This window comes from Elephantulus edwardii, unplaced genomic scaffold, assembly GCF_000299155.1.
Source record: "Elephantulus edwardii isolate Elephantulus edwardi_28Jun2011 unplaced genomic scaffold, EleEdw1.0 scaffold00209, whole genome shotgun sequence".
Classification (NCBI taxonomy): domain Eukaryota; kingdom Metazoa; phylum Chordata; class Mammalia; order Macroscelidea; family Macroscelididae; genus Elephantulus; species Elephantulus edwardii.
In genome coordinates this window covers 4,164,739-4,176,137 of record NW_006399959.1, presented here as the reverse complement: position 1 = coordinate 4,176,137, position 11,399 = coordinate 4,164,739, and the positions used below count along the sequence as shown (strand labels likewise).

Here is an 11,399-nt window from a genome sequence, read left to right as displayed (position 1 = left end):
GTTTCCACCCGCTAATCAGGGAGGCCCAGCACCTACTCACACTCACCTCCCCCTGCAAGCTCTCTAACCGAGTCCTCAGCTCTGCCCCAACCATGTCTTGTGCCTGGCACTGCCCTCGGAGGGCATCCAGTTCCTTCTGCAGCTCCTGCTCTGTCTGGGAGGCCTGGGGGACAGGGCGGAGTCCTTAGCTGGCCAGTCTCAACACCAAGCCCAGCTCACACACCCGCATGGGATCCCCACCTGAGCCAGCTGCTGGCTGAGCCGCATGTTCTGCTCGCTGAGCTCGCCCAGAGCGCGCGCTCGCGCGCGCCCGCTGTCCAGCTGCTCAGAGCGCTGCTCTCCAAGCTGGGCCCGCAAAGCCTCCACGTCTCCCTCCAGCTCCACGGCTCGGGCCTCCCACTCGGCTCCACGGGCTGCCAGGCCCCGCCGGAGCTCATGGTTCTCCTGTTGCAGTCGCTGGAGGACAAGGATGAATCAGGAAGGTGGGACAGGAGGCCCAGAGTGGAGAGGCAGGAAGGGTGCGCAGTGAATTAGGTTCCAGACTGGAGAGCTGACCTCGGGTAGGAGGAACGTGGTTCACTGATGATGTCTACTCACCTCTGGCTGCTTCCTGGACTTCTGCAGCCGAGGTCTCAGGCGCCGTTTTTGGCGTCGGAGGCGGGTAGAATCTAACCCTCGGCCCATGACCACACACTCACTGTGCTGGGGGGACTGGAGGAACAAACTGGCAGGTCCCTCTCTCCAACTCCCTCTAATTAGCCTTGCTTAGCTCCTCCCAGGTCTCACGCCTCTTCCTGCCCGCCCCCCCAAACCTGTCAGACTAGCATGGGTTTGAGACCCAGCACCAGGAGGCAGGTCAGCTGGGCGTCTGCCCTGGGTCTCCACTCTCCCCACCCCTTCAAATGTACAATAATGACCATAACTGCAAATACAAATTAACTGCTGCTTGTGATCAACCAGAGGAGCCCTGGTGTTGTGTTGCATGTTGTGCTTGTAATTCAAAAGTTGGCAGTTCTAATCCACTAGCAGCTCTGAGGAAGAGAGGTGGCTAGTCTTCTCCCATAAAGATGGGTAGCCTCAGAAACACAATGGAGGGGTGCACTAGGCTATATTTATTTTACGATTAGCTAAATCCATTGCTAGTTGTTCCTGGGCGGCTCCGAGGCGTAGCCATCTGGACAGGGCCTAACAACATTGCTTGGGCTTTACTGATCTCATTTAACCCTTCTTAACAATCCCATTTTACAGAGGAGGAAGCTGAGGCTCAGAGAAGTTAAATAATTTGCCTAAGGAAGACAGTGAGTCAGTGCAACAGGGATTCTAACACAGCAGTCAAGCTCATAACCAAATAGTTGAGGTAGGGTGGCACCACAGCCCTTGGGTTCATCTGGCACATTTTGAGAATTAGCTGTGCCTTAATTAGTAAGTCCCATAATATGTTGAAGACTCATTCATCCTTGCAGCAAATATTTTCTGAGCTTCTATACATTCACTGACTTGGAGTTTACATTCAGAGAGTGGTGATGATTGTTAGAAGCCATCGAATCAGTTCTGCAAGAAAGTGAACCCACTGAGGAAGGAGAGCTGAATCCTGAGGGGACTGTAAGTTCCTGCTGGGACTTTCCATTTCAGGGCCCATGTAAGGGGAGCCTTGGAAAAAAAAACAAGGAGAAATCACCTTATCTTCAAATTTTGATGCGCCCCTGGTGGCCAGGTGGAGGTAATGGTTCCATCTGGGAGAGGATGGAGGCAAAGTGAGGTAATGGATTGGGAACCTAAGTTTAGAAGGGAATTGGCAGCTTAGCAATGTCTGGGGGTGGGCAGAGAGAGCGCGCACTCTTGGATGTGTATCCTGAGATGGAAACCTGGTGAGGGGCAGCAAAGGTGGGGTTCTGCCTCATTCCAGAGCCTGAGAGGGCAGCTAGCTATGCAGGACTGGGGCTGATGGAGCAGATGTGACAGTGATGTGAGGGAACCTTAAGGGGACAAATGTCTCTCTAGCTGAAGGTGGGGGGGTGTGGCTGAAAACAGAGGCTGGGCTGAGGAAACAGCCATTCTTGTCTCACAGGGTGGGGAGAGGGTAAACTGAGATGATGCCTGACCTGCACCCAGGAGGGTGTAAGCCCCAAGATCCAGAGAGGCCCAGTGGTTCGCCCAGCCACGCAGCCAGGCCAGGGTTTGAGGCCAGACCTTGACTTATCCTTAGAGCCCATGCCCTGGACCGTTGGGCCATGTCCCCAGCTGGGAACCAGTCCAGAGGTGTCCTCCTGCCGGGCTGTGATACCTCTGTGCACCTGCCCTCCCTTGCCTGGCTCCTTCACCCTCCCACCTGAGTCTTCCAGTCCTCCTGCCTGGTGATCTCTCCAGGCCAGTTTTCCTTGACTCACCTGCACATCTGTCTGCTCTCTGCTCACCTGCCTCCTTGTGTCTTCCCCTCCCCAGATGGCTGCCCCCTGCCCACCTTCTGGCTACTGCCCCCTGCCAGTCTGTCTTCATCTTCGCTTGGGCCCCTCGCTTCCTCCAGCTTGTTGCTCCTTTCTCTGTATGTCTCCTCCCCAGTGTTCTCCCCTCACCTGTATACCTGCCTGCCCCTTCTCTCCTGCCTCCATCCACCTGCCCCTCTTTCCCTCACTCCTGTTTTTCCCTATGCAGCTGCCCACATGCATACCTGTCTTCCCTCATGTACCTGTCTGCTCCTGCTCACCTGCCCACCTGCCCTCTGTCTACCTGTCTTCCTTTTGCCTGGCCCATATCTGCCCCACCCCTACCTGTCTCCGTCCCATATTCTCATCCGTTCACCTGTCCACCTGCCCTCCCTTTGTTGGCCTTCTGGGTCCGCACCGCCGCCCACCCTGCTCCCCTGACCAGCTCACTTCCTCCCGCTCGGCGTGCTGGGCGCTCAGGGCCTCCAACTGACGGCTCAGCTCCTCGTTTCGCTCCAGAAGCATCTTGCCAAGTTCCGCGGCCAGCAGCAAGTCCTTCTCCCTCCGCTGCAGCTGCAGACCGAGGTCTTCCGGCTCGTCGGGTCCAGGGGCCCCTCCCAGGAACGAGTCCCGCCGCTCCAGCACGAAGGGAAAGAAGCCCTCATCGCCGCTGGGGGAGGCGCCCCCCGAGAGCAGCCCCGACGGGAAGCCTGGCCTGTCTGGGGAGCTCATGGCTTCTCCAGCATCTGTGGGGACAGTGGCTCTGTGGCTTTCTCGGGCTTGCCCACTCCTCGCCCTCCTGCTGGCCCGCCTGGCCCCCTGGCCTCCCAGCACCACTGCCAAGGCCAAAGGCCAAGAAGGGCGAATGGTCTGCGTCGGGACCACCTAGCTCGGTTCAAGTCGCGGGTGGGAAACCCAGGCAAAGGGCAAAGGAAAACGAGCCAGCTGGTTTTCGCCTCAGTAAACCCAACTGGGGGACCGTAGACTACCACGTAGGAGTCCCTGTCCCCAGCGTCCCAGTCCCCAGCTGTCCCGGCTCGCGGTTCCTGACGATCTGAGAAGCAGCTCATTCCCCCAGAACCCCGTTCCGCCCCTGGCCCTGGTCCCTGGCCCCTGCCTTCTTGGCTTCCCCTGCTTGCCCCGGTGTTTGCGCCCCAGCCTTCCAGGCGCACCCCGCGCTGTCTTGAGGCCAGAGCCCCGGTTCCGGGCGGGGCGAGGTAACAGGTTGTGCCGGCCGCGCCGCGGGAACCCTCGGGTTTCTGTTTATCCCCGGCTCGCCCCTAGGGCCGGGTTCATCGCTCCCCTGGCGCCCAGCTCGGCCCGGGCTCGGGGAGACCCCCAGAGGCTCGGGGTGCCGTTTCCGGGATCTCAAAGCCCCCGCGCCCCTGCAGCGCACACAACCACACCTGACTCTCCCATCCCCCCGCGCAGGTGCAGGACTCCACTCCTGCCCGCCGGACGCGGGTGTCACGTTGGTCCCCGGCCCAGCTGGGGTGTCCGCCCCCAATCCTCCATCCCGCTGCCCCACGGCCCGGAGCCCATTTGGTTTCCCCTTCTCCCGTCGCCGGTCAGCTCCCCGGTCTTCGGGTCCCTCCTACTGCCCACCCGGCCGGCCCACGTCACCCGGGTTCGAAGCCCCTGTCCTCGGCGCCCCCCCGGGCCCTCACCTGCGCTGCCCGCCAGGCTCCCGCCGGTCCCCACGGTCCCGGGTCCCCTCTTCCGGAGGCGAGCCAGGTGCGCAGCCCGCGCAGGTGAGGAGGCGGGGACCGGGCGGGGCCGAAAGTGGCCTCCACCCTGGGCAGAGGCATTTTGAAATGACCACTGGGTAGGGCTCCGCAGGAGCACCTGCTGCGAGCCGACGCTACACTGAGCCGGGCACAACTGCCCCTTGGTTGAGGACTTGATTATAAAACTCATAAAAATAAAATCAGATAGAAAGCTCTCTAATAAGGAGCTAACCTCTTTAGAGGTACAATGCGTGACATCCCGGCCAAGCAGGAACTATTAGCCCCGTTTTACAGATGCGAAAAGCGAGGCTCAAGGAAGTCATCTAATTTGCCAGAAGTTATGTAAGTAGAGCGTGTGAACCCCGAAGTGTGACTTTGCTGTCTGCATTCTTACCTCTGCTCAGAATGAGAAGACCAAGGCTCAGACAGTTAAAGCAACGTCTCTCTGAAATCTGTACAAGAATCCTGAGCGGTGAGGACCTGGACGTCCACTCAGTCCTCGACCTGGAGGTGGAAATCTGGAGGTGCTGGGCTGGGGCCTGGGGCTGGAGGTCCAGCTCAGTGCAGCCAGGAGTGGACAGAGGTGGGCAGTGCCAGCTGGCGATTGCGACAGTGGACTCTCAGGGATGGGTCTGGTCTGCAGCGTGTGCCAGTCCCTGTGATATGAACAGTCCCCACCGACGTGACTTCACTGAGCATTTGGGACAGACTTGCGGCCAGCTTTGCCAGCTGGAAACAACTGACTCAGCACACATCTGGTAGGGGGTCAGGACTCACACATGTTGAAGGCCAGGGGACCCCAAAAGACTGAAGGAGAGGTGTAGGCAGTGTCAGAGGACCCCACAAATTAGGCACAGGTGTGGTTGCTTATTTACTAATCTGAAGTGAACAATTTCCCATTTTCGTTTCACCTCTTCAAAGACTGCTTCTAAGGGCTGACATTTGCCTCTCCTCTCTCCCAACCCTAGCGCACAGAATCTGTGTGTGTGTGTGTATGTATACGCGTGCATGTGTGCCCCTGGCGCCCCTGGCCCCCCTGGCAGGGGTGGAAGCCCAGTGATTAAGATAAGCATGAGCTCACTCGTGCTCACTCATGAATCATGAATCTGAAGAGAACTTACAAGTGCACTTGTTTTTCACCACGAGGTGCTGACACATGGCTGGTTTCCCACCTGCGTTATGGCTTCAGCGTGAGGTGAACACGAGAAACTTTCAGCACAGATGAGTGAACTGGCACAAGTAAGGCCCTGCTTATCTTGCTTTCAGGCCCTCAGTCTCTGGGTGCAGGGACTCCTTGGAGATGTGCTTGGGGAACAGGGCCCATGGGGCCGTGGTCAGGTTTCCTGACAGTACAGTGTGCCATCCACTTATAGCTCAGGTTGTTGTCAGGGCCACCCAGTCGTTTCCGCGTCATAGCAATCCACCAACACCTGGCTCTGCACCGCCCTCCCATCTCTGCTGTATTTAAGCCTATTGTTGCTAGAATGGTGTTCATTCGTCTCCCTGAGTCTCATCCTGGTGACCCTCTACTTTACCAAGGGAGCACTGGTGGCCTAGTGGCAAGAAGCTGCACTGCAATTCCACAGGCATGCAGTTCGAGTCCACCAGCTGCTCCGTGGGAAAAGGATGGGCAACCTCCCGTGCGATTAACTGCCTCTAAAAACCCAGCAAAGGGTCAGGTATGTGTCTGTTCTGATTCAATGTTACACAACAACTACTACTTTATTAAGCGTGATGTCCTTCTCTAGGGATTGAACCCTCCTGATCACTCCCAAAGCCTCACCTTGACCTTGCTCACCTCCAAGGAGCATTCTGACTGCGCTTCTAACTCCTAGAGATCCTATATGACAATGGGTCTCCTAGGGATAATCTGTACTGGAGAGGATTACCAGGTCTTTTCTCCTGAGGAGTTGCCAGGTTAAGTTCCAAGCACCTGGCTTCTGGGCAGCCACGCCCCCAACCATTGCGCCATCCGGCAGTGTTGTTGTTCAGGGTGGTTGTACATAAGTGACATTCTGTACGACAGAGGAAAGCACTGCCTGCCCTGTATCATCCTCAGTCTCTGTCATGTCTGAGCCCACCATGGCAGCCACTGACCAGGTCAGTCCCTCTCATTGAGGCTCTTCCTTTTATCTCCACTGACTCTCTGCTTCACCAAGCACAACGTGGTTCTCCAGGGACTAGCCCCTCCTCATAACTTAGCCAAAGCGAGTGAGATGAAGTCTTGTCGCACTCACTTCTAAGGAGCATTCTTGCTTTGCTGCTAGATGCCATCAACTATAACCCATAGCGACCCTGTGAGCAGCAGGAACCTTGGTCTATCTCGCGCCATCCCCCCACTTCTGACCCGCTCAAACCCAGTGTTTCAGTTACAGTCTCAGTCCATGTCATTAACGATCTTCTCCTTCTCTGACCCTCCACTTTCTCCAGCATGGTGTCTCTTTCTAATAACTGGCTGCTCCAGACAACATGCCCAAAGTATGTGAGATGAAGTTTTTACCTCCCTGCTTCCAAAGTAATTTATTAATTCTTCTGTTAGTCCAGAGTATATTCAACACTATTCACCAACACAACCATTCAAAGGTGTTGCTTCTTCGATCTTTCTTCTGGTGCCACTTGCAGGGAAACAATGGCTCACACAGACTCTGGATTGCTCTGCATGAGTAAATGTGCACATGGCAATGGTGGAAGACAGGAGTCACCCCGCACCTCACCTGTGCCACATCTACTTTCACATGGCTTACCTGAGCTTCCTCCTACCAGGCCAGGCAAGAGGCTCAGGCTGGGTCTGGCTAGGGGACAAATGGCATGGCCCTGCAAGGAGGAAGTTCACAGCCCATTGTGGGGAAGGATGTCAACCCATAGACAAGGAATGAACCAATAAAACAATGGAGCAAAGCAGCCTGGCTGTGGGTGCTGACACCACACGAGTTCAGGTGAGATTCTGGCGTGGCTACTCACTATTCACAGCTCAGGCTATTAAGCTCTGAAGGCTCAGTTCTCCCCTCTATAAAATGCAGATGGCGAGCGTTCCTCTCTTATAGACCTGAGGGTTAAATGAGGTGTGAAGGGCCAGCCTGTAGTTCTTGCTGGTGAGCCTGTGTGGCAACCACAGGTGACTCACCTGCACTTGCTACATCAGGCCTCATCCCCACAGCCACTCTCTGAGGTCATGCCATTCCCATCCTCCTTGCTTGTGGACAAGGAAACAAGGTGAGGGAGTGATTTGCCTGTGGACACCTGGCAGAGTTTTCCCCACCTGGCCTGGCTCTAAGCCCAGGTGTGGAATGGCTGCATTCTGCTTGTCTCCTGGTATCTCAGCAATAGATTTTGCCCAAGGCATGTGAAATCCAAGAAGGCCTCCTGGACAGGAGGCACTTGTGAGTCTTGGAACCCAGGCCTTTCTCAGGCAGATGGGAAGGTGTGCAAGGAACTGATGTGCCAGGGACACTATTGTCCCCTGAAGGCAGTGTGACCATAGGTCAGAAGTTTCCAGGAAGCTGGGTTGTCTGGAGGACAGGCAGGTGGGCCTTTCTGGCTTGGACTGGTCCCCAGACCCCTCAGGACCACCCAGGGGCCATTCTCCTTCTTCTTATCCTTTTCCTGGCCTCAGAACTTTGTCATTTTTTTCTAAACAAACAGGCCAGAGAGAACAGTGAAAGAAACATCCTTGTTTTCAGCAACAAGAATTAACAGAAGTTAATTTTATCTGATTTGAAAGTTATTTTTAAAAATAATCTAACAGTTGCTGACTTGCTCCTGCCACAGAGACAAGAGTTCAAGACTGAGGTGTCTCGAGGCCTTTAGGATGTGGATCAAGTTTATGAAAACTTAGTAGTGCTGCTTAGAATGTTTACAATTCTAACTTAAACAATTTGATATGCAAATTGCTTTTTTCTACATTTAATTTTATGTGCCCAAACTTCCCCCAATGTGAAAAAGAATCCACTTCAGTCTTAATTTGCTCTCTTTTGTTGATTTTCTGTAGATCAAAGACTATAGCCTTCAATATGGATGTCACCTCAGCATCAAAAACCAAGCTTCCTCACAAGTGGACTGACAAGCAATGTCATGATGAATATAGACAAGACTGAAATTGTCACTGTTTCATCTTACTTGGATCCACAATCAACACCATGGTAGTAGCAATCAAGAAATCAGAGGACATGTTGGCCTGGAAAAATCTGCTATTCAGGATTTCTCCGAAGTGTTGAAGAGCAGGGATGACAACTTAAAGACTAGGGTGTACCTGATTAAAGTCATGGTATTTTCAAAAGCGAGTTTCAGTTTCAGCGAGCAGGGTTGTGTCATCTGCATAATGCAGATTGTTGATAGATCTTCCACCAATCCTAACGCTATGCTTCTCCTCATAGAGCCCAGCCTCTCGGATAATCTGCTCTGCATACAGGTTGAAAAGGTATGAAGATAGGACACATCCCTGGCGTACACCCTTCTCAATTTTGAACTATGCAGTGTTGTCCTGCTCTGTTCTAATGACTGCCTCTTGGTCCAAGTATAGGTTTCTCATTAGCACGATTAAATGTTCTGGGATTCCCATTCTTCTCAGAGTCAGCCACAGTTTGTTATGATCCACACAGTCAAATGCCTTTGCATAATCAATGAAACACAGATAGACATTCTTCTGGTATTCTCTGCTTTCAGCTAAGATCCATTTAACATCAGCTACAATATCCCTAGTACCACGACCCCTTCTAAACCCAGCCTGGACTTCTGGCAGTTCTCTGTTGATGTACTGTTCCAGTCAATACTCTTGGCACCAGCAGCCAGGAAATAAAAAAACGTATTGCGATGGGAAAGTCTGCAGTTAGGGACCTCTCTAAAGTACTCAAGAGCAACGGTGTCTCTCTGGAGACTAAGGTGTGCCTGATACAGTCCATGGTCTTTGCAATCACTTGTTATGCATCAGAGAGCTGGACAATGACTAGGGAGGATAGAAGGAGAATTGACGCCTTTGAGCTGTGGCCCTGGAGAAGAGTATTGAATGTTCCATGGACTGCCAAGAAAACAAACAGATCCATCCTAGAGAGGGTTAAACCAGGCAAGGATCCTGGGGCTTCGTCTGACATACTTTGGACATGTTGTAAGGAGAGACAGGTCCAGGGACATCGTGTTTGGTAGGGTAGAGGGACAGCGCAGGAGGGGAAAACCCTCTATGAGGTGGATTGATTCAGTGACCGAGGTAATCGGGATGGGGGTGTCAGAGGCAATGCGACTGGCACAGGATAGAGCAGGGTTTAGGGCTATTGTACATAGGGTCGCTATGAGTCGCAAGTGACTCGACGGCACATAACAACAACAACAACAACAATTTTCAAAAGCCTCACATGGAATTGGAAGCTGAACCAATTAATAAAGAAAGCTAAAAAATAATCAGTGCCTTTGAACAAAGATGTTAGTAAAGACTTTTGAACAAAACATGGACGTGTTAGAAGAATGAATGGATCTATCCTGGAAGAAGTAGAGCTGGAATGCTTCTTAGAAGAGAGGATGGTGAAACTCATTCATGTACTTTGGACACGTGATTGGAGAAGGGCATCATTCTGGACAAGATCAAAGTTGAAACAATGGGCTCAAAGGCAGCAATGATGAGGGCAGCACAGGATGAGGCAGGACTTCTTTCTGGTGTGGATGTGGTCACTGATATTGGAAAAGACTTGTCATGATTAATACTGTGTGTCAACTTGGCAATGACCCTCAGTGCAATGTGGCTATTCTGTGTGACTGTATAATGTTAATAAGGCTGTAAAGACATGATTGGCCTTATCTGATTAAGAGAAGGTCTCCTTAGGGGTGTGGCCTGTGTGGTTTTTATGTTTGGACTCTGGTTAGAGCCCTTTCTGTTAGATCTAACTGGTTACCTGGCTCCTGGTCTCCACACTGGATCCAGTGGCTTGCTGTGCTTGTTGACTGGATTCATCAGTAACCCTGGCCCTTCTAATCCATTGGTGTGAGCATGAGCCCGAAAGTCTCAAAGAGAGTCCAGTGGTGAGCAACAGTGACTGGACTTGGGGATGGCTGGGCAGGGCTTCGACCTATATGAACTGATCAGTCTGCTGAACCAGCACCAGGGGGTATAATCGCTCCCTCTTTTAAATTATGATCTGAGTACGAGTTTACAAAAAAGAATTGTTTCTCATCCAACCACTTATGCACATTTGGGTTCCCCCCCATACATTTATTTTTTTTATTGGTTTGTTACACATTTTGTTTTATAGCATTGATTGCTGCTTGTTGTTAGGTGCTGTCAACTGTGACTCACAGTGATCCTATGAACAGCAGTCCTGCCCCAGCCTCACGTCTCTACTGTACCTGAGCCCATTGTTAGTCACTCTGTCAATCCACCTCACTGAGGGGCTTCTTCTCTTTCTCTGACCTCGACCTTTCCCAGCATGATGTTTTTTTCCAAGGACTGCTCAGTAACAATAGCATAATTACAACACTCAAAATGTACAATTTGGTGAATAGAGGGAGGGGGTAAAGGAAACAGGAAAGACCTGGGGGAGACCTAAAAAGATGGGCATCGTTTAATGGTGATTAATTTTATAAAACACAAAGAATGAGAATGATTGTACAAAACAGAAGGTGAAAGAAGGATAGTGTGAAGCATAATGTATACAGATTTTTGTGTGCAAACCAAAATAAAAAACAATATAACCATGCTTTTCTTTCTCCCCTGAGTCTCTCATTTTCATTAATCTTTCTTACCTTTTTCTTGTCTTCTGGGTTTTGTCCTTGAGAAAATGCTGATCTTTCAATCTTAAAAAGTTGATTGTTTCAAATAACAAATGCTGGCGAGGTTGTGGAGAAATTGGAACCCTTATTCATTGTTGGTGGGAGTGTAAAACAGTGCAACCACTATGGAAGGCAGTATGGTGATTTCTCAGAGAGTTGGAAATAGAAACACCATTTGACTCAGCAGTTCCACTACTGGGAATGTACCCTAAAGAAACCAGAACTGCCACCCAGGCAGATATATGCATACTCATGTTCATTGAGGCTTTGTTCACAATAGCAAAGAGAGGGAAACAGCCCAAGTGCACATCAACAAACCAATGGAGAGAAACAGTGGTATATTCATGCAATGGAATACTATGCTGCATTGAAAAACAAAGAACTCATGAACTATTATTAAAAATGGGTGACCCTGAGTGCATCTAAATCCCAAAATCAATCTCCATAATAGTCTATGTGTTTCCTACTGCCAAAGGGGCCCTTTAGAGTAGTGAGA

General features: G+C 51.8%; 2 protein-coding genes across 2 annotated transcripts in view; one reads left to right on the top strand and one right to left on the bottom strand.

Moving 5' to 3' along the window:
- CCDC64B (coiled-coil domain containing 64B) overlaps positions 1–3,155 on the bottom strand; it is a 5,485-nt gene extending 2,330 nt beyond the window's left edge. The window contains exons 1-3 of the mRNA XM_006897444.1: positions 2,874–3,155; positions 241–456; positions 47–163 (exon numbers count right to left, since the gene is read on the bottom strand). Of these exons, the coding sequence (XP_006897506.1) occupies positions 47–163; positions 241–456; positions 2,874–3,155 (615 nt within the window). The remainder of the gene's footprint in view (positions 1–46; positions 164–240; positions 457–2,873) is intronic.
- MMP25 (matrix metallopeptidase 25) overlaps positions 3,154–11,399 on the top strand; it is a 54,591-nt gene continuing 46,345 nt past the window's right edge. Inside the window, exons 1-2 of the mRNA XM_006897494.1 lie at positions 3,154–3,291; positions 3,436–4,157. Of these exons, the coding sequence (XP_006897556.1) occupies positions 3,154–3,291; positions 3,436–4,157 (860 nt within the window). The remainder of the gene's footprint in view (positions 3,292–3,435; positions 4,158–11,399) is intronic.